General features: G+C 49.8%; 1 protein-coding gene across 1 annotated transcript; it reads right to left on the bottom strand.

Annotated features, from left to right (window-relative positions):
* Positions 1 to 323: 323 nt before the first annotated feature.
* LOC149365051 (uncharacterized) lies at positions 324 to 25674 on the bottom strand. Its single transcript, XM_089567522.1, has 3 exons — positions 25642 to 25674; positions 8245 to 9228; positions 324 to 570 (listed from the first exon to the last, which is right to left on the bottom strand). The coding sequence occupies exons 1-3, from the start codon at positions 25672 to 25674 to the stop codon at positions 343 to 345; spliced, it is 1245 nt and encodes a 414-aa protein (XP_089423648.1). The 3' UTR covers positions 324 to 342.
* Between the last annotated feature and the right edge of the window lie 389 nt (positions 25675 to 26063).

The raw sequence follows: 26063 nt of genomic DNA, 5'->3' as shown, positions 1-26063 counted from the left end.
AACACCTTTTCGTTCCGCGCAATTTCTGATGCCTAATCGGCATATTCATATTTGTTTGTTTTTTCTTTCAATTTACTATGAAATAAGTACACATCCCAAACACACGTTACTAAGTCATACACACCACAACGCGTTCATTAGGTGCTTCTCTAACACCCTGGAACCAATATGTTTTAGAAAGAGTAAGAAAAATGGTAGTGCCAGCCGGTGTGAAGGCATTTTTCTTTAAGTTGCGCACTGGTACGTTGCCGGTTGAAGCATGGATGGAGGAGAAGGGATTGTTTTTATCATGGGGGGCTGACTGCTTGTTGTGTCACAAACAAGAGTCAATAGGACACGTCTTTATTGATTGCTGGGATGCGCTGCTTTTTTGGGACGTGCTCCAGCGTACAATAAAGAAAGGCCTACCCTTGACACCGTATGGGACAGGATTTCTGGACGTTGAGCCGGATCTTTACAAATACGATGTATTCTTTCTTCTTGGCCTGCACAGTATTCGGCGAAGCAGGACGGCCGTGAAGGATGGCGGGATGGCGATGAAGATGCGTGGTCTCTCCGAGATTGTTTAAGCTGCATGAAGAGTGCAAAGGGGTATGTTTTGTAGATGAGGTTATCAGTTTGATAAGGCAGTTGTGTTCCTTGAAACGGTTCTGAGTTTCTCATGTGAGCGAAACGCATGTCCGCTCATGATATTTGATACTATAGTGAAGAACACAGTCTGTTTGTGACGTACTGTAAACTGTCGAAACAGGCAATAAAGAAAAGAAGACCCTTCGGGACCTACGCGCTGCGTGAACGCCTGGTACGCACAGGGCCTGGGTTCGAACAGCAATGACGGCTATTTTCTTTTATTAATTTACTTTTTCATTCAGAATTTTCTTCGTTGTGGGATTTTTTTCTGACTGACGCAGGACGGCGTCCGACGCATGGTTTTCAGCAGAACGAGCTCCTTACGCTATGGCTTAAAATGCCCATGGCCTAGAGAGCTGACGCCATGTGGTCCCTAGTTACGACGGCGCTAGCCAGGCACTGCAGGAGGGCTGTAGGGATTAGGGAAGGTAAGGGTGGATATCGGACACTGTGAGCAACAGTGATCCAGCTTAGTCCATGAGGAAGAGCAATTAGTTCAGGAGGCATCTCCGAACGAAGTTGACAGAGGTACAGCGTAGCAGGAGAAATAAGGTTGTTTGTTTTAATTTTTCTAAAGATGTGAGTTTGTGCCACTCTAGTTTAGAGTGAGGACGAGCAACACTTCACTGCAATCAACATACATTGCTCTTGTGGAGATGGCGTTGCGCTGTATCACAGTATCCCAGGAAGTGCGCATCACCTGAGCTCAACGATTTCCGCAAAGCCGGGTCAAAGGAATCGCTCGTTGAGTGAAAAATACTTTTTTCCTGTTCTACTCTGCTGTCGAACTATGAAAGTCTACAGAGGATTTTTTTGATGTTCTCCTCGGTACCGGCAACACTGTGCAAACACTAAGCAGTTCTGAAAAGGTGACCCCGTTTCCTTCTGCCATTTATTCCTGTTTGCTTTTGCCTTTTAAGTTACGAACGATCGTACAGGCGGCCGAATCAGCAGCCAAAGGTACAGACTTCTGTTTGCTTGGCCCAGGATACTAGGCCTTTCAACCAGAGCCTGTGTAGGTCCGGAGCTGCATAGAGCAGAAAGAAAGATCAGCGCCTTAAAAAGAGAGCCTACCAAGATTTTTGTCGTTATATTGACTTGAGTCTTGTTTAAAATACTAACAAATATACCAAGCTTTCGCTTGATTTTTACCCGTCCTCAGGCTGAAGGAAACACATCTAATTAGGGCAAGTACAAAGTATTACTGGCTTTGACTCTGCAGCCTTTGCTGCAAGCTTATATTTTCCTTTTAGCTTTTCTGTTTTTATTACGTTCAAACTGCTATGAAAACATTTTTTCTCAATTCCTCGTAGCGAAGCGAAATGCCTTTCTCAACTAGAGAAGTTAATGAACTAATTAGGCGAAAGGGAAACATACACTTGTGCAACACTACGGCAAGCAATGTGTCAATGGTTTTACCTATCCACGATGGACAACCTTCTTTAAAGTCGTCTGAAGTTACGTGAAACACTCCGTATAAATATGGTGTTCCTGAAAGCCTTCCATTGACATCGAAGTGGCCTGGCTAACTTAATCTTTGACATGCCAATGTTTGAAAATTGGAGCATAATAAGCTCAATCTTTTATTTCTGTTCAAAACACGCCCTTCTTGGAAAAATTTGTTTTGCATACTGTCATTGAGATTGTCGGAAAGATTGGAACTATAATATTTATTATCGACTTATACGAAGACATTGAAGTAATACTGGTAAATGGACATTTTTGGGCCTTGTCATGGCCGAGTGTTTGTGGAAGCCTTTAACATGAAAACAAAATGTTGAAAGCAACAAAACCGAAGACAAGTGATTACAAATAGTTGATCTCTTGAAAAAAAAACTAAAACCTCTGTGTTTTTCACGGGCAGTGAGCTTGATGCAAATTTCTTTTCTTTTTTTTAACACTAGCGTTTGGTAGTAACAAAATTCAAATAGAGTATACTCCTATCTTAAAATCCCCGCAATGCACTTGCCTGTCGCAAAACGCTGTCCCGATCTGTCTATGAAATGTGTGGTCACATATCTGCGGATGTTAGGCAGCGCGTTCGTGGGCCATGTCCGAAGCGCACGCTATACAGATGTTGAATCCGGTGCATGTCTCAGAGCTCCCATCTCCCGGCAACGTGCGGCATCTGAGAGAGGGGTTTGCGGCGTCTACCGTATAATGGCAATTATTCTCAGAAGCGAGAAGCGGGGAGCATGCAGGGCAAGGTCAATTGAAATAGGTCGCGAAGCCGGGGCTTGAGTGCGGTCCAGAACAAAGTGCTAGCGACATCAAATTAGGTGTGGAACTAAAGCGCCAAAATGAAATGAGTGGACAAACACGACTAGAATAGGAAAATAATTAGGACATATTTTGTGTTTCAAAAGCATTCAAAAACAATTGCAGTGATTCCGTTTTAAAATGTTTTAGTTGTGTGCATTTTGTTAGAAAGTATAGCGCTTGCTTTGTAAAAATTTTATGACAGCGTTCGCTCAGAGCAGCGGCAATGGCAGCGGGACGATGCCAAGGTTGACGATGCTCTGATGTAATACCCTGGTCATATCTTTTGACCATTCTGCTTGCTTTTGTTTGAAACTCGATTCTGCTAGCCCTGCTTTTTCCTCGTCGCTTGTTGCTCGAGTTCTTGGTGTGCATCGTTCGTGTACAGTTTCCGCTTTTCCCTTTTGCCAGCGCTTCTGTGTAGTTTCGTTCGGTTGGGTGCAGTTCTGTCGCTTTTGCCCCAAAAGGGCATCGTCTGTGGCCATGGGGCCCCCGTACGCAAAAAAGAGGTGTGCGGTTGCACGATGTGCGAGCGATAACCTGTCTGGCGGCGTCACATTTCATCGCTTCAGCGCTACACCTGCCACATTCAGCGCGAAACCTGAGGCGAGGACGAAGGAAAAAGGCCCAGTGGTCGGCACTCGTCGTGTCTTCTTTCTTCGTTCTCGTGTCGGGTGTCGCGCTGATTGATTGATTGATTGATTGATTGATTGATTGATTGATTGATTGATTGATTGATTGATTGATTGATTGATTGATTGATTGATTGATTGATTGATTGATTGATTGATTGATTGATTGATTGATTGATTGATTGATTGATTGATTGATTGATTGATTGATTGATTGATTGTAAAACATTTTATTCGCCGGGAAGAGCAGCACGTGACGTTGACGTCACGAATATGACGTCACTAAAACACGTGACTTCGACGCCGCGTTTTTGTTTTAATTATGACGTCCCTTTTTAGTTGTCCACGCATTTCGAAGACGGCGCTGGCTGCGCACCACAAGCCGCCATGTTTTGAACGTATGGGCTTCTATGCAGCCTACGCTACCATAGTACATCTACCTTGTGCAGCTCACACCCCTCCACCCTTCCACATTTTCTGTAGCGCGCAGCCTCTCTGGTGGTGAAAATATTTTAATGAAATGGTTTAGGAGGTTGTAGCCGTGGTTGGAGCTCTCAGTCCGGAACCCCATTGGCGTAGGCTGCTGTCCGGGCTCTTTCGACGAGTTGCTTTTGACTCTTTTCGTCCGAGCTGTACAGAGCTGCCTCCCACCCCTCCTGCGTTGGCTGGTTATAAACAGTGATCACCTGATTTCGTTGGCAGGTCCATACCATATGGTACAGGTCCGCCTTCTCCCCGCAGAATTTGCATTGTGAGTCAAATGACTCCGGGTCTATGGCATGTAGTCTTCGTGGGTTGTTGTAAGTGTTGGTCTGTAGCTTTCGGAGGTGCTGTTCCTCCCATTTATCTAGTGTCTTAGCCGGCGGAGGGTAGACCCGACGGGATAATCTTAAGTGCTGAAGTATGTCATTGTAAGTTAGTAGTGGGGTAGGAGGTTCCACGGCATCCGCACTGGGTGCCCGGGGGAGAAATGCTCGGGCTGAGGCATGTGCGCTCTCGTTCCCTGGGATGCCCTGGTGACCTGGTACCCATATTAAGTGTTTGTGTGTGGGTTGGTAGCCACGGATGTAGCTATCTTGCAGGATTTTAGCTGCTAGCGGTGCGACCCTGCCCCTGAGGTAATTGCGATACGCTGTCTGTGAATCTGTGAGAATGTATATTGAGCTAGTGTGTGTTGCAGCTAGAGCAATCGCCACTTCTTCCGCAGCCAGTATGTCCTGGCTAGCCAGTACTAGTCCGTCGACTGTTGTATTTTGGTGCACTACCGCGACGGCCGTCATTCCCTGCTCGGGACCCGCAGCATCGACATAGAACACGCCCTCGCGCCCGCCGTAGTGTCTTTTCATGGCTTCGGCTCGTGCTTGTCGTCTTGACTGGTGAAAATCAGGGTGCATATTCCTGGGTAGTGGAGCTGCCTTGAGTTGTCCTCTCCATGAAGCTGGGATGTCGGTTTTGGTGTCTAGCTGTCGGGGGCAATTGATGTTTAAATCACTCAGGACTTGTCGGCCAGTTCGAGTTGTGGAGAGCCGTACCACCTGCGCCGTAAGGTGTGCCTCTATCAGCTCATCGATCGTGTTGTGCACACCCAGTCGCAAGAGCCGGTCCGTGGATGTCGCAAGAGGGAGTCCCAGGGCCTTCTTGTAGGCAGTTCTGATTATGATGTCGAGGTTTTTGATGTCACGCTTCTTAAGGCGGAGGTAGGGCGCTACGTAGACGACGCGGCTTACAACGAAAGCCTGCACCAGTCGCAGAGTATCGTCTTCTAGCATCCCCGATTTGCGCGTCGTTATCCTGGCGATCATCCTGGCGACTTGCTCGCTCACGAGCCGTAGTTTCTGTAGGGCAAGAAGGTTGTTGCCGTTGTTATTTATGTACAGACCCAGTATCTTCATGGTCTGAACTTCCTTGATGGGTGAGTTGTCTACGCGGATATTGATGGTGTCTTGATTCTTGCGTTGACGGAAGACTATCAGTTCGGATTTTTCGGGTAAGCACGTTAGTCCACACGCCCGGGAATAATTTTGAACTGTTGTCGCCGCGGTTTGTAGTTGTTCTTCAATCATTCCCATACTTTCCGTGGTTGTCCAGATGGTTATATCATCAGCGTACAGGGCGTGGCGTATGCCCTGTACCTGATTGAGAAGAGGTGGGAGATTTAGGAGTGCAATGTTGAAGAGAAGTGGGGATAGTACTGCCCCTTGCGGAGTGCCTCTCGTTCCCATCTTCACTTGCGTTGTGTGTTTTGAGCCGGTGCTGATGTTGACGGTTCTGTCTGTAAGGAAATCGCAGATGTACGAGTAGGCTCGCTGTCCGCAGTTCATGCTGTGGAGGTTGTCGAGGATTGTGGAGTGTTTGACATTGTCAAACGCTCCCTTGAGGTCAAGTGTTAGAAGCGCTCGGTTACTGTTTGTGCGTGCGGGATCAATGACTTCACGTTTGATTTCCAGAAGCACATCATGGGTGGACAAGTGTGCCCGGAATCCAAACATCGTGTGTGGCAGTAGCTCATTGTCCTCAAGATAATTGGAGAGACGGGTGTGGACTGCCTTTTCCATGAGTTTGCCTGCGCACGACGTGAGGGATATGGGGCGCAGGTTTTCGATGCTGATTTTCTTGCCGGGTTTGGGAATAAAGTGTACATTGGCTGTTTTCCATGCTTGTGGAATGGTGCCGGTACGCCAACATTCGTTTATGTAATCCGTGAGTTGCTGCAGAGCCTCCGTGCCGAGGTTGGCCAGAAGTCCGACAGTAATTTTGTCTTGTCCCGGGGCTGTGCCTCGGCGCATATCTGCTAGTGCTGCAATGATTTCCTCTGAAGTGAAATCTCTGTCTAGGTCTTCGTTCGGTTCCCCACGGTACTCCTTATTGTAGGGTTGTGGGTCTCGCGCGGTGCAGATATAGCGACGCGTCAGTTCATCCACGAGTTCTTGATCTGTGCCTTGAAAGCTGTGTAGGGCTCGATGCAAATTTCTGTTTTGTTCACTCTTCGCTTTCGGAGGGTCAATTAGGCATCGCAGAAGGTTCCATGTAGCCTTGGTGTCTAGGCGGCCTTTGAGGGATTCGCACTTCGTTAGCCAATTGGTGCGAGCGAGGTCCCATGCGTATTGGTCTGCTTGAATAGTAAGCTTGGCTATTCGAAGTCTTAGTTTCCGATTGTGTCTTTGTTTTTTCCACCGTTTTATAAGACTTCGTCTTGCTTCCCAAAGGTGTAGGAGGTGGTTGTCAACAGCTGGGTGGTCCTCCGTGGTGGCAAGAGACTTTGTGAGCTTTTCTTTAAGGTCGAGAATGGAAGCCGCCCAATCTTCGTAGCTGGTTATTTGTTCGGATGTGGTTAGTTTGGTGTCCTTTCTGAATGTCTCCCAGTCTGTAATTCTGGCTTGCCCTCGTGGTTTGCTGTGCTTGTTGCTTTCGAAGATGGTCTGCAGCACGTAGTGATCGCTGCCTAGGGTCTCTCCTGTATTGAGCCACTCATAGTTGCGGGCATTGCGGACGAGCGTGAGGTCGGGAGAAGTATCCCGCGTTACACTGGTGCCGACTCGCGTCGGGTGCTGCGGGTCCGTGAGTAGGTTCAGGGCCATGTCAGCGATGGCGGATGCTAGTTTTCTGCTTTTCGTGTCTTCCCTGGGGTATCCCCATAGGGGGCTAGAAGCATTAAAGTCGCCAACTATAGCTAGGGGAGCTTTTTGGGCTTCTCTTAGGGCTTTAAGAAAGATCACGTCGAAGGCTACGCGGTGCTGTTTGGGGCGACTATATATATTGAGTATATAGGTGCTCTTGCTGTTTCTGTGCTGTGGCAGTATTTTTATGAAGGTATATTCAATGTCGCTGTCTAGATTAAGGTCTACAGTGATTGCCGTGCATGATTTGTGGACCAAGATGCATGTCGAGGGATTTGTTTGATGTGTTGAGTATCCTCTGATCTTAGCCTCCATATTCACTTCTTGCAGGGCTATTATTTGCGGCGTATCGGGATGAGAGTCTATGTATTGCTGTAATGTTTCCCTCTTCCGTTTTAGTCCCCTGCAGTTCCACTGTAGGATAGTAAGTTTATGTCTACGTTGTGGAGCCATGCTGAACACTAGAAACTTGTGCCTCATCATGTGGTGCGCCCTCAGGTTGTAGATCTGGCTGAGTGCTTGGCAGACGACGAGTTCCCATTTTACCCTGCAGCTTTGTGCCCCTGTTGTGAGAAACATCTGATAATTCCTGAAGTTTGCGGTCAATTCTGATCTCCTGCGATTGCATCCTTATTAAAACTGGTTCGAGGTTTTCCATCATGGGTTTAATAACTGATTCGAACATACTTTTGATTGTCGTCTCGATCATAATTTGTAATTTATTTTCAATGAGGTCTTGAATTGTTTTTTTCCAAGCGAGTGATGCGTTCCTGGGTTTGGGGGTGCTCTGTACATTGCTGCTTTAGTGCCTGCGATGGTGGTGCCTGCGGAGTTGGTGCCTGGTGGGGTGCGTCTGGTGTAGTTGCTTGCCTCTCGGGGGTGCTAGCATCTAACTGGTGTGGAGACGGAGGGTGTAGCTCTGCCCTATCTTCTTCCATCGGACATGCCTGTTGCGTCGATGGAGGTAATGTGTTGTTTGGATTGACTGCGATGACTAACTGCTGTTTCAATGTGGTATTTTCTGATTTTAGTTGTTCAATATCTGCTTTAAGTCGTTTGTAAGCCAACGCTTCGGGGGAGGAGGCAGCTACATCTGCCCAGCTCACCTTGCTGCCGTTGCGCTGCTCCTTGTTATGGGGTCCTGTTGTCTTCTCGGCTGGACGACTGCCGTTGTTGTGCGACACATTATCGGTAGTCCCAGGTCCATTGCTTGAAGAGCATGAGCCGGGTGGTGCTGAGTTGTTGCTGGACTGCTCCTGGTCGGTCAGTCGGTCCCCGCTGCTCGATGGACCTCTGCTGCCGGACCGGTTCCGAAGCCTGGATCTTGACCGGTGGTTGACTTCTCCTGTCTTGGGCTTGGTTTTTTGTGATGTTCGGTACTTGTACTTGCACTGATTCGACCCCATGGGATGTGGACCTTCGCAGACCGTGCACTTGGGTTGGCAGTCGTGGGATTCTGGAACATCTTGCTGACCGCACTGCGGACATCTTGACTTCGAAGGGCAAGGGCAAACATCCGCCCGGTGTCCAAGTTTCCCGCACAGTGCGCAGGCTGGCGTTGTTTTCTTGTATAGGCGTACTGGAACAGCTTCGCCGTAGTAGAAGACGTGAAACGGAACCTTTCTTCCTTCAAACGTGATGGCAGCCACGTTGGAGGAACCTAATTTTCTCACGCTCACCACTGGTGCGTCCGGGGAACGAAGCGCGTTCGTGATGTCTTCGTTGGAAACCCTCGGGTCCACTTGTATTACTCCTTTGCAAGTGTCGTCGGAGGGGCGGAGGTAGGAGTACACTGCCTGTGCCTTGTCCCCAAGCTGAATTTCGTGAATTGCCAGGATCTTTCTGATTATTTGGGCGTCTCGCACCCCGACGACGATGATGTTCTGTTCCCATATGGGCCAAACGCTGAGCTCGGCTGAGCCCTTGTCGACGCCAGCAGCAATGTGCAAGGCGTTTCCGACCGCGTTGCTTCCCCTGAATTTGCTGAGATCCAGCGTTCCTTTAGGTTTGATTATGATCACTGCATCTTGCTTGTCCAGACGCGGCTGCGGAGGAGGCTTCCAACGCTTGACTTGCGTGCGGGGCGTCTGCTGCAGCGGCGTATCCCCTGCCGCGGTGACGCGTCCATCTGGCGTTCGACCTTTTTGCCGTGCCGAGTGGTTGTCACGGGCTGATGCGCGTTCCCACTCTTCTATCTTGCGTTGGATAATCGCCTCCGTAACCTTGTCGAAAACTGGGGTTTTCGCCTGCGGCATGGTGACAATCTGCATCCCCTCCGGGTCGTATCCCATCAGGGTCGTCATGGTTTGCGGCAGAATTTGCCCGCGGAGCCGCGGCGGGCAGCTGAGTCGTGGCCTAACTGTTAGGCTTAGCAACTCGCGCGATCCGCTTGGTCTTCAAATTCTCGAAGGATTTGAGAAAACGGTCCCACCTGAACAAGGGTGGGTGGTCTCCTCGTTGTTCTGGAAGTGTAGCCAGATGGTGTCGCAGCGCTTCGGCAAATGCTTCGGGAAAGGATCATAAAATTCGGCGGAGCCGACGTGAGACACGTCCGCTCTTCCCGACTGCTGAGGAGCGTCCCGCAGCCTCTCTGGAGACGACGAAGACAGCTCTGGACACGTGTAGGGGATGGTCACGCGATCCCAAAACGAAGCCACGCGTGAGTCGCCATGGGACGTGCGTATTATAGCATTGGACAATAAATGCTTTCCATCATACGATTCCTTTTGAAGCGCTGAATGTGATACAACTATCGCGTTGAAAGGAAAAAATTAAGCTTAGTGGTTTTGTCTGTAATTTGCTTAATACAATTTACGAAAACGTTGCAGGCAGCTATAAGGTAAGCTATAAGTCTCTGGACCTTCGGATCCATGCTTTCGCACCACAAATAGTTTTTGTTGCGAAAGCAACACATCGACAGCCAAAGCGAGAACTCAGGTAGCCGCCGTAGGTACGCTGACCTTGTTTCAATTGGTTGAAATGGTCGTGACGTCACAGTGCGCGAATTTCAAACGGGGCTAATTGTACTTAGGCTAGTAACCATGCAACCAAATAAAGGGATCGTATAGTGATGCTAGCCTAATTAACCTTTCTAATCAGACCAGATAAATAAATAAAACCGAGTAGGAAATTGGTCGAGTAGGGGAATCGAACCAGGATCTCCAGAGTGCGAGACGAGCACGCTAACCACTCCGCCATGCCAGCTTTTTATGCGTAGCATATTGCAATCACTCAGTTCAGCCCTTGGGCGCGGCCGGGCAGCCACAAAACCACGTGACGTGACGTCACGACAGCCGGAGGAAAAGCTGGGCCCCAACTCGCGCGGTCGCGCGCGGCCGCAGCCACCACCTGACTCCAGGTGAAACAAAAACTAAATAAAAAAAGAAAAAAGAAAAAAATATATAAAAAAAAACGGCTGACCATGGTGGCGGTTGCCACCGCCCCGTTTCAAAGGGGGCGCTCCTATCCATCCATCCATACGTCACGGAGGAAAAGCTGCTGAGAAAATCGACTGCCACCAAGCAATACCTCGCGCAAAAAGACCGCGCAATATGCAACGCATTCTTGGCTTAACCGAGCTGAGCCTGGGCATCTTTTTTTTTTCTTTATTGCATTTTCACAACGGGTACAAAGAAGTAAAACATGTCAGCAACACTTGCACTGACACAGCAGGTTAAAATTTTTTCAGTTCAACCAAGTCATCCAACACATTTAACCAAGTTGGCTGATCAGGCAGTGCCTGATACACTTCCCTCAGACGTATGACACCTTCAATGAAATGCTCGCGTGGAGATCTCACAACTACTTCTGCACTGTTGAATTGTGTCCTTGTTTTCCGTAAACTATGGAGGCCAAGGAGCATAATAGTGTCATAAGGGATGTCCTGTTTTCCTACCGGTAAGAACCTGATGCCATGCGGGTGTAGCGGTAAATCTTTCTTTAAGGTTCTTTGAAGCACATCCCAGAAGAAAAAAAAACGCATCCCAACAATCTAAAAACACGTGATCTATTGTTTCAGGTTTTTTACATAACCAGCTCGATGGTTTGGAAAGAACAAAAGCGCGTCTAGTGAATAAGGTGTCTTCGTTCACTCCCATCTTCCTCCCTTCCCGTTACGGCGAGGTTCAGGTGTCCACCGAGATATGCGAGACAGATACATTTCCTTTCCTCAAAAACCAATTTACCGACGAGCAAGGCGTAGAGCCGAACAGGCGATGGCGTTCTGCGGACTCCCTGGCAGCGTTGCAAGACGCTGTCGTGTTCCGCTCTTAGAGGCGAAGCTTAACATCGTAACCACACATCAGTGACACTAGCGGCAACACAGCGCTTAAGGCTTTCGCCTCATCGTACATTAGGTGAACAAAGTGCCCCCTGAATTTTTATTGCGAAAGCAATACTACTCCCAAGAACGGCCTTTCGCGTAGCGGCGGCCAGATGGCACATTTGACCTTTAGAATGACCCCTGACGTCATACCATACCTAATGACTGTACAGCGTGACGTCACACCAGTAGCGAGAGAGGGGCTACCAACTCGGCTCGTCGAGTAACGGCGCGCCGCGCTCTTCCCACTAGAGGCGCTGGATATGCAGTATACAACACCTGCTTTCGCAACCTACCAGGCTTAACCAAAGCTAAGCCCCCACCAATTTTTTTTAGAGTGCAGCTCTTAGGTGCCTGTTTCTGCGTTTCGCGGCGTCGCCGTCGTTGTTGTCCATAGTAACCAGGAGAGGGTAAAAACGCAACCTCCTCCCCTCCTCAGCATGAAAAAAAAAGCGCCGCGCGGACGGCTCTCGCCGGCGCGCGTCGTAAAACGGGGGAGAAGGAACCCCTGGAGAGTGACTAGCCTTGTCTCTGTGGCTGCCCCCTCACCCACCGCTCGCCGACGGGGCGCGCGGAGGGATTGCCGTCGATTGTTCTGACTGTCCGAGTCGTTTCTACGCGATGTTGACGGAAAGGGCGCAGCCTTGCGTGCGCTAACAGATGCCCTCCACCTCTTCCCACGCGCGACGGCGGCGGCGGCGCCACGACAGAAAGTTCCAGATGCTCCTCAAAGCCACTCCGGGCCTTTGACCAGTGGGGACGCGCGCCCAGCGCGAGAAGGAGAAGGAGACTGCACAGCCAACACTGTGTGTATGTGCACGCCTGCCTTGGCGCGAACAGACAGACGTGGAGCGATCCGATATAAGAAGGGCGTTGTCAGCCCGGTTCTCGCTTCGTGGTATCTGACCTCGCTTCTCATCTCCGCCTCTATCTTGAGACCTTTGAGTTCCTCGTCGCCGTGGTTGCCCTTCAGGAACCCGGCGCCGGTGCCAAACTAACAAACTACACTACATTTCAACACAACCCGCAGACATGTATACTTGTTCAAAAGCGATACACTGCGCAGGAGGTCACACTTCCCACAACACCGTCTTTCCCATACGCGATGGTTTCAGTGCTGCCCCTAAAGCGGTCTGACCCACCTGTACACATTCTAAATATTTACTTCCCACCGAAACTTAACAACGTCACGTTCAATGAAATTTTCACTCAAGCTATGCAGGTGGCGGGTAGGGATCCCCTCCTAATCGTCGGCGATTTCAACGCCCCGAGCAGGCTATGGGGATACCCCCGGGAGGACAGGCGTGGGAGGAAGCTTGCGGAACTTCTTTCCACACTTGGACTCACCCTGCACACTGACCCCGCCAACCCAACACGTGTCGGCAATTCCATTCAACGAGATACTTGCCCGGACCTCACATTTACACGCAACATACGACATGCCGACTGGCTGAATACAGAGGACACTCTAGGTAGTGATCACTGTATAATCAACACAACCATTTACATGCGTCCCCTGAAACGCCCACTAAAACAAGCTCGTATCCCTGACTGGACGACTTTCCGCACCTCTCTACCTATTGTAGACCCCCTCCAGTCGGGATACGACGCCTGGTCCAGATCGCTCACTTCTACACTCACACAACACGAACAGCAGATACAGCTTACAGAAACACAAACAGACGTGGACAACCACCTTTGGGAGGCCCGTCGCAGCCTCACGAAGCGATGGAAGAAACAGAAACATAACAGACGCCTAAAGAACCGCATCCTCGAACTCACACAACAGGCAGCGGAATATGCTACTCAGCTAGCCGACGCTAACTGGGTGGACCGGTGCAACGCGGCTGCTCGCCAGATGTCTGGCCGCAACACGTGGCGCCTGTTCCGCGCTCTCATCGATCCAATACAAACACGCACGGAAACCCAACGCCAATTACATAGGGCCTTGCACAACTTTACAGGAACGACAAAACAACTAGCGCACACGCTCAGGGATCGCTACCTGTGCACCACTAAGGACCCCCGGCAGGCGGCGTTCTCGTATGCAGGCGAAGAGAACACGGAGCTGGACAAGCCGTTCCAGCTCCACGACCTCCGGGCGGCCTTGAGCAAAATGAAGCGGGGCACTGCACCCGGGCGCGACAAGGTTACGGTCAAGCTCTTGGCCAACCTTCTTGACGCAGCCTACGCCGCGCTCCTCAAATACATCAATAGCATTTGGGACGGAGAGACTCCTCTCCCTCTCGATTGGAAATCGGCTCTCGTGACCTTTATTCCGAAAGCCGGCAAACCTATTGATGTGGAGAACCTTTGCCCTATCTCCCTCACGTCTTGTGTCGGCAAGCTGATGGAGACGATGGTGCGCGACAGACTCTCCGATTTTCTAGAAACACAGCACACTTTCGCGGACACCATGTTCGGTTTTCGCCCTCACAAGTCTGCACAGGATATACTTCTGCAGCTTCACCACGACATCTTAGATCCTGTCGAATGTCCCCACAACGACAAGGTGGTCCTGGCCTTGGATCTTAAAGGCGCATTCGACAACGTCAAACACGAAGTAATCCTGGACCACCTCAGTAACACCAACTGTGGCCACAAAACATTCAACTACATAAAACAATTTCTTACAGACCGTCAAGCCTACATACGCATACAAGATGCGGAACACGGGCCATACACCATCGGCTCGAGGGGAACACCTCAAGGCGCGGTCCTGTCTCCCCTCCTCTTCAATTTGGCAATGCTTCATCTTCCCTCCAAATTGTCCTCTTTGCCCGGGATACATCACGTTCTTTATGCGGATGACATTACAGTCTGAGCCACGCAAGGTAACCTGGGCCACGTGGAATCCTGCCTGCAAGCAGCGGCGATCCTAGTCGACGACTACGCGGCCTACTGCGGACTCCAGTGCGCCCCGTCTAAATCAGAATTTGTGCACATACGTCCCTCCCCTCGGGACACAACTCCGCTTTGCATGTCTCCCCTCAAGACCGATCCGGGAGTCCAAGGAGATCCGCGTCCTTGGTCTCTTCATACACCACCAACGCAGAGTCGACACCACCCTAGCCAAACTTCGCACGGTGGGAGACCAGGTGGGCCGCATGGTCCGCCGGGTCTCCAACAAGCGGGGCGGATTACGAAGCAAGGATGCACTGCGGCTTGCCCATGCTTTCGTAACGAGTAGAATCCTCTACTCAACCCCCTACTTGCACCTGCGCAAACATGATGATGACCAACTGGAGGTCATCCACCGGAAAGTCATCAAGCGGGCTCTCGACCTCCCGGTCACCACGTCCAACCAGCGACTTCTGGCCTTGGGCGTGGTGAACACATTTCAGGAGCTTCGAGAGGCCCACTTAGTCAACCAATACACGCGTCTTGCACAGACCACGTCCGGTCGCCGCCTCTTGGACCGGCTACACATCAAACATGACTACCATATTGAGGAAAGGGAGAGAGTGCCAGCACCCTGGAGACGCGCCCTCCGGGTCCGACCCCTTCCCCGCAACATGTCCAGAGAAGACAATAGCGGTCGTCGCCAGGCGCGCGCGGAAGCGTTGGCGCGATACTATGGTAACCAACAACATGTGTATTACGTGGACGTTGCCGGCCCACACCACGGGGTGTGGTACACGGCCGCAGTCGTACACAACACAAACACAGTCAACGGGCTCACTTTCAAAGCCTACAGCGCAACACACGCGGAGGAGATTGCCATTGCTCTTGCTCTCACTACTCCCAAGTCGAAACACATCATCACCGACTCGCGAGGGGCCTGTCGGAACTACGAGTTGGGCTGGGCTCCGCCGCTTGCCTGGCGCATACTGGAATATAGCTGTCGATCTGAAGATCCAACTCCACGCAACCTGATTTGGGCCCCCAGTCACCAGGGACTCCAGGGAAACGAACAGGCCGATCAGGCCGCCCGCGCACTCTCTCCCCGGGCTATCTCCCTGTCCTTGGAAGGGTACTCCCAATCAGACAATCTGGCCATTACATTCAAACAAATCACCGATTACTACAAGGAGGAGCACCGGCGCTACCCGGCCCCTTGTAAGGGTCTGGATCGCGCTGACGAGCGCCTCCTCATCAAAATTCTTACTAACACTGTACTGTGCCCGGCGGTGCTTAAACATTTCAATACATCCTTTGATGGCGCGTGCCAGTTCTGTGGGGAGGTGGCTGACACCTTCCACATGGTTTGGGCGTGTCAGTCAAACCCATCTATCCCCCCCAACCCCAACCCCACCAGAGAGGACTGGGAGGCGGCCCTGCTCGGCTGTCAGGACCTAAAGACCCAAAAGGCCTTGGTTCACCGGACGCGGGCGGCGTTGCTTGCCAATGGGGCCCCGGAATAGGGGCTCCACCTAGTATTTTTAGGGCAAAGGGCCAATAGGGCCTACCCCAATCACCTCTCTGTAAATATTTATTGCATTATAAATGTTTTTCACCACCACCACCTCGCTTCGGCGAGCGCGGCTTCGGCCGCTTATCTGATTTTTTCAGCAGCGTCCGCTCCGGCGGACGCAGTTGTTGCTGCGACGCGCGTCTTTTCTTGCCTTTTTCTCTTTCCTCTGATCTCTTACCTCTCTCCTATCTGCACGTTGGCAGCGGTGGTGGCTTGGCTAGAGCCAGTAGCAGGCTCGTGCAATTTCCTTTTCATCCTTCTCTCAGTCACAACAACAACAACATTCTCGCTTCGGCGAGCGCGGCTTCGGCCGCTTATCTGTTTTTAGAGCAGCGTCCGCTCCGGCGGACGCAGTTGTTGCTGCGACGCGCGTCTTTCCTTTCCTCTCTCTCTCCTTTCTGTGATCTTTTAACTCTCCTCTATCTGCACGTGGCAGCGGTGGTGGCTTGGGTCGAGCCAGTAGCAGGCCCGTGCAATTTCCTTTTCATCCTTCTCTCAGTCACAACAACAACGAGCCGCCGTTTAGTATCTGTCCTCGCTTCGGCGAGCGCGGCTTCGGCCGCTTATCTGTTTTTTCAGCAGCGTCCGCTCCGGCGGACGCAATTGTTGCTGCGATGCGCGTCTTTTCTTTCCTTTTTCTCTTTCCTCTGATCTTTTAACTCTACTCTATCTGCACGTGGCAGCGGTGGTGGCTTGGCTCGAGCCAGTAGACAGGCCCGTGCAATTTCCTTTTCATACTTCTCTCAGTCACAACAACAACCGAGCCGCCGTTTAAACTTCAGTGAACAAATTGTGTTTTAAGGCGAAAGCCTTTAATGGCTCATACTGTCGTGACCAAGACATGTTAGCAAATCTGCCCGCGTTTCAGATTGGTCGAAACGGTCGTGACGTCACTGCGCGCGAATTTTTGACGGGTGTCCACCGAAATATGTGAGACAGTTACAGCGCAATTTCCTTTCCTCAAATACAATTTTCAACTGGTGTCCACCCAGATATGTGTGACAGTTACTGCGTAATTTCCTTTACTCAAGTACAATTTTCATTTTCTTCATTACGGCCCCTCTTCCTCTTTCTTCTTTCACTCACACTTCCTCCCTTCCTGTACGGTGCGGTTCAAGTGTCCACCGAGATGACGGAGAATTAGAGCGCCATTTCCTTTCCTCAAACATCGTTGCGTTCAAAGGGCAACGCATCGCGCCGAACGGGTGGTGGCGTTCCGTGGACTCCCTGGCAGCGCTACAACACGCTGTCGCGTTCCACTCCTAAAGGCAAAGATTAAGCGTCATTAATTGGCAGTTAATTAGTGCACCAAAATAATGTGAAGTGAACAATCGCGTAGCAGAATGCAGCACTCAGGCTTTCGCCTTTCACCACTTTAGCCGCTAAAGTTCCTCATAATTTTTGTTTGTTTGTCTTTCTCTCTTGTGGTAGTGCACTTTAAGAGGAAAAGAAACTGCGCCGTATCGTCTCCCACAGCCGCGAAACCAATAGAGTGGGAGCTTGGAAACTAGAGGGTAAAATTTGTACATTGGTTTTTGAGGAAAGAAAATGCTCAGTATCTGTCTCACACATCTCAGTGGACACCTGAACCAGAGGGAAGGCCCTAACTGCCCTCTTGGAACAGTGGACACCTCAATTGTGCTTTAAGCAAGGTGACCTAGTGACAGATGTGAGCACTGCATGCTTTGGCATTGACAACGTTGTGCCAGAAACGCTGCCATCTGCCAGAGTGGTAGGGTGGGTGGGGACTTTAATATAGATATAAAGACAGGCGGGAATTTCTTACCACTTTATTTATTTATTTGTTTACAATACCCCTAAGGGCCCTCGTGCGAGGGTATTACATAGGGGGGGGGGGATACAAGCATAAAAATATGGCACAGACATTTGAAACAAAATACACGTAATAATGAATTAAAATTAGTAATGTACACAAATAACACAACAAACAACGCAGAATAAAATACTTACTAAATGCACATAATGCGGGAGAACAACCCGTAGACCTCGTCTTTGAGAACCAGGCATTGGCGCAGCAAGTCGAGCACATATCTTTCTATTTCTCCGCCCACAAAGCTTCCTTCATGACAATCAAGAACTGTTAGTGGAGTGTTTCTCGAAGAAGGAATATGTGTGAAAAATAACAAGTTGTCTGTAATTATACATACATGTCTTGCTCGAATTCTTTGCCTCAATCCACCGAAAAACTGAAACAGCTGATGAGCTGCGCTCAAATTTCGCATTAGAAAGTAACGCATCAGCATTTTTTTTTCTTCTTTCGATGGGGGGGGGGAGAAAATGGACCACATTTCCTCACATTTAGGTGATCAGTTCATCAGCGCCGTAAGGGGAGGGAGGAAGGTGGCAGCGAAGGAAAAAACGAGGAAAGAGGTGCCGAAGTGGAGGTCTGCGGAATAATTTCGGCCACCTGGGGATCTTTACCGTGCACTGACATCGCACAGCACACGGGCGCCTTTTGCGCTCCGCCTCCATCTAAATGCGGGCGCCGCGGTCGGGTTCGAACCCGGCTACTACGGCTCGGTGGACGAGCGCCTTAACCACTGAGCCATCGCGGCGGGTTAAAAAAAGTTTTTGAAGCAACAATTACCAATTAACAATTGCCAATTACTAGGTAAAGCCAGTTTCGCCATGGCCACAAGTTTGACCGTGAAATAACCTTCCTAACCAAATCCCATGCCACGTTGCCAGCGTTTCGATGGAGACGGAACGCGTGCTGTGCGATGTCAGCGCACGTTGAAAATCCCCAGGTGGTCGAAATTATTCTACCGAGCCGGAGTACCTGGGTTCGAACCCGACCGCGGCGGCCGCGTTTAGATGGAGGCGAAACGCAAGAGGCGCCCGTGTGCTGTGCGATGTCAGTGCACGTTAAAGATCCCCAGGTGGTCGAAATTATTCCGGAGACCTCCACTACGGCGCCTCTTTCCCTATTCTGCCGCCGCGGTGGCTCAGCGGTTATGGTGCTCGGCTGCTGACCCAAAAGACGCGGGTTCGATCCCGGCCGCGGCAGCTAGAATTTCTTTGGAGGAGAAATTCTAGAGGCCCGTGTACTGTGCGATGTCAGTGCACGTTAAAGAACCCCAGGTGGTCGAAATTTCCGGAGCCCTCCACTACGGCGTCTCTCATAGCCTTAGTCGCTTTGGGACGTTAAACCCCATAAACCAAACCATCTTTCCCTATTCTTCCATTCCCACCTTCCTGCTTTCCCTTACGGAGCGTGTCAGGTGTCCGCCGAGGTAAGTTAGATTTCCTTTCCTCAAAAAAATCAAAATACCAATATACCCTCTAGGACAGTGTCCACCTCAGTAGTGCTTAGTCATAGATGTGCGCTGCATGCGTTGGCATTGACAAGGTGGTGGCAGAAACGCGGCACTGAAGCCATAGACGGTTGGCGTTCATCGTGTTCATTGGCGTTGGCGTTGACAACGTTGCAGACTCCGATGACTTTACGGAGAAGTGTGCATAATTGGCTCCCTGGGTCAGTGGACACCTGAATCGTGCTTTGCGGTACGTGGGGTGTTGAGAGAGAGAGAGATGTGGGCTGCTTGCGTTAGCGCTGACAACGTTGTGGCAGACACGCGGCACTGCAAGAATAGGCCGCAGCGTTCATTGGGTGAGCAAACTCTCGCGATTAACTGCCATCTGCCAGGGTGGCAGGGTTGGCGCGCTGCCAAACCAGTGTCCTGAACGCACTCAACGTTACAGACGCTAAGCGCGTACAGTTGCCCGATACGCCATAGCTTTCGCTCTGTACCAGGTTCAGCAATAGTTCAACCGCAGCTAATTTTTTTTTCATTTTGTTCCCTACAATTCACTATCATAAATAGGTTATCTTCATCTTCCAAGCAGCTGCAGGCAGCGACTGTTTCATTCTTTTCACGCAAAAACAGCAGCGTATACATAGTTCGAACTTTACATGTAACTAGAACACCTGTGCGCGCTTGAGAGGAGAGGAAGGCAGAGGAGCACGATCCCCATCCGGCTACGAGCGCACTATGCTCCGTGATGTGGGTATGCTTAGACGTCAACAGGAAAGCTGAACTCGATTCCGCAGCAGTGAATTTTCCCTCCTTTTTTTTTGAAAGTCACGATGGATCATACCTGGCTTTCCTCTCTGGCAGATAAGATTTCAGGGTTGGTGCTCCAATTCTGTTCGCATGGTTACCTTACGGATTCTTGGTCACGCTAAAGGTCTGACATCTGCTAGACGACGTAGATTGCCTACTGAACACCAAGACGACATTAAACACACAATCCCGCAGGATTACAAGTCTATGACATTGTTTTATTGCGAAAGCATTACTATCGTCATATTACGAGAAAAGCCGGCGGTGTGTGTGTGTGTGTGTGTGTGTGTGTGTGTGTGTGTGTGTGTGTGTGTGTGTGTGTGTGTGTGTGTGTGTGTGTGTGTGTGTGTGTGTGTGTGTGTGTGTGTGTGTGTGTGTGTGTGTGTGTGTGTGTGTGTGTGTGTGTGTGTGTGTGTGTGTGTGTGTGTGTGTGTGTGTGTGTGTGTGTGTGTGTGTGTGTGTGTGTGTGTGTGTGTGTGTGTGTGTGTGTGTGTGTGTGTGTGTGTGTGTGTGTGTGTGTGTGTGTGTGTGTGTGTGTGTGTGTGTGTGTGTGTGTGTGTGTGTGTGTGTGTGTGTGTGTGTGTGTGTGTGTGTGTGTGTGTGTGTGTGTGTGTGTGTGTGTGTGTGTGTGTGTGTGTGTGTGTGTGTGTGTGTGTGTGTGTGTGTGTGTGTGTGTGTGTGTGTGTGTGTGTGTGTGTGTGTGTGTGTGTGTGTGTGTGTGTGTGTGTGTGTGTGTGTGTGTGTGTGTGTGTGTGTGTGTGTGTGTGTGTGTGTGTGTGTGTGTGTGTGTGTGTGTGTGTGTGTGTGTGTGTGTGTGTGTGTGTGTGTGTGTGTGTGTGTGTGTGTGTGTGTGTGTGTGTGTGTGTGTGTGTGGTGTGTGGTGTGTGGTGTGGTGTGGTGTGTGGTGTGTGGTGTGGTGTGGTGTGGTGTGGTGTGGTGTGTGGTGTGGTGTGTGGTGTGTGTGGTGGTGTGTGGTGGTGTGTGGTGTGTGTGTGTGTGTGTGTGTGTGTGTGTGTGTGTGTGTGTGTGTGTGTGTGTGTGTGTGTGTGTGTGTGTGTGTGTGTGTGTGTGTGTGTGTGTGTGTGTGTGTGTGTGGTGTGTGTGTGTGTGTGTGTGTGTGTGTGTGTGTGTGTGTGTGTGTGTGTGTGTGTGCGCGCGTGTGTGTGCATGCGCGCGCGCGTGCGTGCGTGCTTGCGTGCGTGCTCGCGGATGCTGCAAAAAATCCCGGCGATGGCAAGAGAACAAATTACGAGGAACTTTAGCGGCTAAAGTGGTGAATGGCGAAAGCCTTAGTGCTGCATTCTACTACGCGATTTTTCACTGCACATTTTGTTGGTGCATTAATTAACTGCCAATTAATGACACTCAAGCTTCGCCTTTAGGAGTGGAACGCGGCAGCGTGTTGTAGCGCTGCCACGGAGTCCAAGGAACGCCACCACCCGTTCGGCGCGATGCGTTGCCCTTTGAACGCAACGCTTTTTGAGGAAAGGAAAGGGGGCTGTAATTCTGTGTCATCTCGGTGGACACCTGAGCCGCGCGGTACAGGAAGGGAGAGAGTGTGAGTGAAAGAATAAAGAGGGGCCGTAATGAAGAAAATGAAAATTGTATTTGAGGAAAGAAAATTACGCAGTAACTGTCTCACATATCTCAGTAGGCACTAGTCGAAAATTGTATTTGAGGAAAGGAAGTTGCGCAGTAACTGCCTCACATATTTCGGTGGACACCCGTCAAAATTCGCGCGCAGTGACGTCACGACAATTTGGACCAATCTGAAACGCGGACAAATACGCCTTGCTCGTCGGTAAATTGGTTTTTGAGGAAAGGAAATGTCTCTCATATCTCGGTGGACACCTAAACCTCGTCGTAACGGGAAGGGAGGAAGATGGGAGTGAACGACGACACCGTATTCACTAGACGCACCTTTGTTCATTCTAAACCATCGAGCTGGCATGGCGGAGTGGTAGCGTGCTCGACTCGCACTCCGGAGACGGTTTGGTTTAGTTTATGGGGTTTAACGTCCCAAAGCGACTAAGGCTATGAGAGACGCCGTAGTGGAGGGCTCCGGAAATTTCGACCACCTGGGGTTCTTTAACGTGCACTGATATCGCAGAGTACACGGGCCTCGAATTTCTCCTCCAAAGAAATTCAGCCGGCGCGGCCGGGATCGAACCCGCGTCTACACTCCGGAGACCGGGGCTCGATTAGAAATTAACCTTTCTAGTCAGACCAGATAAATAAATAAAACCGAGTAGGAAATTGGCCGAGCTTGGGAATCGAGCACTCCGGAGACCGGGGCTCGATTCCCAAGCTCGGCCAATTTCCTACTCGGTTTTATTTATTTATCTGGTCTGAGTAGGAAGGAAGGAAGGGAAAACTTTATTTACACTAATGGTTCTTCTGCGGTTTGGGGGCTTCTTCAGAGACGTCTTGGTTCTACCTCCAGGAGCCTTCTCTGTCGAAGTCGTCCGCCTCTAACCAGTGGTCGGTTGCCCTCAGTCCAGGGCTCCGCTGGCCACTGCCGCCCGTTGAGCTCGCTGTACCAGACCTTGTTGGTCTTCGCAGCGGTCGCTGGACAGCAGAGTCTCCCACTGCTCCGCACTCGGGTTTTGTATTTTGGGGACCACGTCTATGTTTTGGCAGGCCCATGTGATGTGGTATAGTGTAGGTTTTTCGTCGCACCAGGGACATTTGTTCGTGTATATCGTAGGGTGCATTTTGTTTAGTATATGTAGGTTTGGGAAAGAGCCTGTTTGTAATTGTCTCCAAGTGACAGCTTCCTCTCTGCTGAGAGATTTGTGCGGTGGGGGATATCGCATTCTTCTGCCTCTATAGTTTTGTAGTATGGCCGAGTATTCCCTGGGTGCTGGCGCGAGTTCCGCGGTCTCGTCGGAAGCTCGGAAAGTAATGTATCCTCGAGCTATCCTGTCGGCCTCTCGGTTCCCTGCAACCCCCGTGTGCCCCGGTACCCACACAATTTTGTGTAGGATCTTGTAGAAAGGTTAATTAGACTAATTGGTTACGTAAGCAATTAATTAAACTCAAACTTACTTGGAGCATCACTATACGATCGCTTTAATTGGTTGCATGGTTAGTGGCCAAAGTACAATTGGCCCCGTTTGAAATTCGCACACTGTGACGTCAAGGCCGTTTCAACCAATTGAAAAGCGTGAAATTTCTGTCGACAACTGCTGCTTACATTAAAGGCTTCCGCCTTAATATGGCGTTTTCATCAAGCGGCCGCATGACGCGCACAGTAAGCCGATCACCGCCACTTCAGACAATATTACGCACGTCATTCTACATATGTATATATATATATACTCGCCACTAGCCGACCTCCATGTGGCGCCAGTTTTGCCCACGAAAGTCATGCGAAAATTATGACGCAACCTTTGTCGTATAGCGTTCAGGTGGTGTCATACGATTTATCGTCGCATTTAGTGCACATGGGCTACTCAAGATGAAGGCTAGCTCAAGGCAGGGATTCGAACTGACGACATATACACCGTCAGTTTTATGCCTTCATAGTGTGTCTACTCTTAAAAGCAAAAGTCTGAAAAATATCAATTTTTAGTTTTTTGCTAAATATGAAATTACATTCTTTTCTGCATAGTTTGATGTATCACACTTCATCCTGGGCAATTTATATCAACCTGAAAAAGCTATCTGAAAGCAAAGCGGTCAGCGACACACCCCTTTACCAGCGATGTGTTTTTTCCGTTTTTACTAAAAACTAAAAAAAACTCGAAATGTTACGGAATTTAGCTGCAAGAGAAAGCTCTCTGGCAACCATCCAAGCTCTCTGGCAACCATCCAGAACCCAAACGAGTCCTTCAACAACGTCGTATGGGAGTGTGCTCAAAAAAATGTCTTTGCGGGCCTACAGACAATGAAGATTGCTACATTAGATACTGTTCTGACCTTCAATGATGGCGCCATCGCAAGAACTAAAGTTCTTGAGGCATGTGGACTAAGTCTGGGCAGCAACACTGTCCGCTGGCTGAAGCAAGTCGATCGGCGTCGAGTTTACTTTGCTGATCGAGCTACGCAGCAAGTGACAAAACAGGCACGAGAAGCTAAACGGCAGGAAAAGAAGCACCAAGCTGACCTAGATGATAACTATGCAGCTTGTGCCTACTGAATAAAATAGTCAAAATGAGTTGGCTAAGTCGAAATCTTGGGATTGAAGGTTTTGTTTACTTTAAACTGAGTTTTCTCAAAACAAGATTTTTTGTTACGTCGGTACTATTATTTTCTAAATGACCATAGATATCAAGCTGAATTTTTCTGTGTATACAGTAAATATATGTGGCAATTTACTGTACCAACGTTATCAACGTGCAAATAATATTTTGTTTTAAAAATAAAAATATATACAAAGTTTGGTCAAAATTAGGGTGTAGAAAGTAAAAAAATCACTAATAATTTCATTTCTCGTATACTAAAATATTTTGGTACAGCGACTAGAAGATAAAATTCTGAACAAAATGACATAAATATCTTGCTGCTATCTTTATTAGTTGCTGAGAAAACTGTACCACAATATGCCCCAAAATGCATGGGAAAGATGGCGTTTACCCTGTCCCCTTAAGGCGCGGTTGAGGCGTCCACCAAAATGTGAGAGAGTTTTTTTCTCCATTTCCTTTCCTCAAAAACCAATTTTCACCTCAAAAAATAAGAGTGGAACGCGACATCGTCTTGTAGCGCTGCCAGGGAGTCCACGAAACGCTGTCGCCCGTTCGGCTCGATACCTTGCCCGTTGGACAAATCGAAAATTGCTAAGAAATGACGCAATAAGAGTCTCACTTGTCTTGGTGGACACTCGAAGCGCGCATGACACGATTTCTTTTAGGTAGCCTTCGATTATAGGTCGCCGGTTCGAATCCCTGCCGCGATCTAGACTCTAACTTAACTGGTAAGTTTATGCTACACGAAACACTGAATCGTGTGACACCATCCGGAACATTCTGCGGCAAGCGGTTGCCATGATACAATTTTTTTCCGACACGCGGTGCCGACAACTACGACGCCGGCGGCTTTTCGACCGCACGAGCTGTATACGCTGTCACGTAAAGTTATGATGCAACGGTTCGTCGTACCGCGTTCCGGATGTTGCCATACAGTTCCTCGTTGTATATAGATACGTCTCTCAGTCAGGCTGTAGGCTAGCTCGTTAAGGGCATTCGAGCCGAGTGTCCAAGTGTTTCGCTCGGACCTTTGCGAAATCAACGTTCGGAGACGCCTCTCCGTTTTCATTTCACAGTGCGCAACCTGCATCTAGGTCGAACGCTCACAATGACAGGATAACAGGCTTTCGCCTTCACAGCAAGTAAGCGCCTTGGAGGGGTCGAGGGACCCAGGCTGTCTATTGCATGTTGTTCGCTATCCATCTCGGAACACTGGACCAAATATGAGCTCGTTAGCTGCAGCGAGTAATTTGTAATTGAATTTTTAAAAGGACTCCTGAACCGTTTGGAAGTCAGGCAACACTGTAATCTCAATTGTAATCTCTTATTGTATATTTTGTATTGTATTTTATGCTGTATGCCACCTAAATTTACCCTATGAAGTCTCTGTATCCTCGCTTTCATGTTTTCCAATAAAGGTTCCCGAATCCACCGCAGTCGCTTTTGTGAAGGTGGTTGTGGTGGTGGTGATGGTGAAAAAGATTTTTAATACTCACAGGGAGGTTGGGGGTCAGAAGACCCCGCTCCATGGTCGGTATCCTTAGTCCGGGACACCGCACGACGAGGCCCCGTCTCGCGCCCGCTTTACTAGAGCCCTTTGGGACTCCAGTGTGGAGCAGTAGAGGAGGGCAGTCTCCCATACCTCTCGGGTGGGGGTGGGGGAGGGGGGAAGGTGAGGATTCTGAGTACATGCCCACACCATGTGAAAGATATCGCAGATCTCTCCACAGTGCGGGCAGCGCCCATCTCTGTTCGGGTCGAAGTGTTTTGCTATGGCAGGACAGAGAAGAGTTCCTGTCTGCAGGCGCCGGAGAGTTCGCTCCTCCGCCTTACTCAGCCCCTTGGCAGGTGCCAGGTAGAGGCGGTGGCTGTCGCAATAATGAATTAGGATTTCGCGAAACCGCAGAAGTGGTTTTTG

The sequence above is a fragment of the Amblyomma mixtum genome, chromosome 2 (genome assembly GCF_055824585.1).
Source record: "Amblyomma mixtum isolate Tamu chromosome 2, ASM5582458v1, whole genome shotgun sequence".
In the NCBI taxonomy this organism is placed as follows: Eukaryota; Metazoa; Arthropoda; class Arachnida; order Ixodida; family Ixodidae; genus Amblyomma; species Amblyomma mixtum.
The sequence above is the reverse complement of the archived record's forward strand: the minus strand, read 5'-3'. Positions and strand labels throughout refer to the sequence as shown.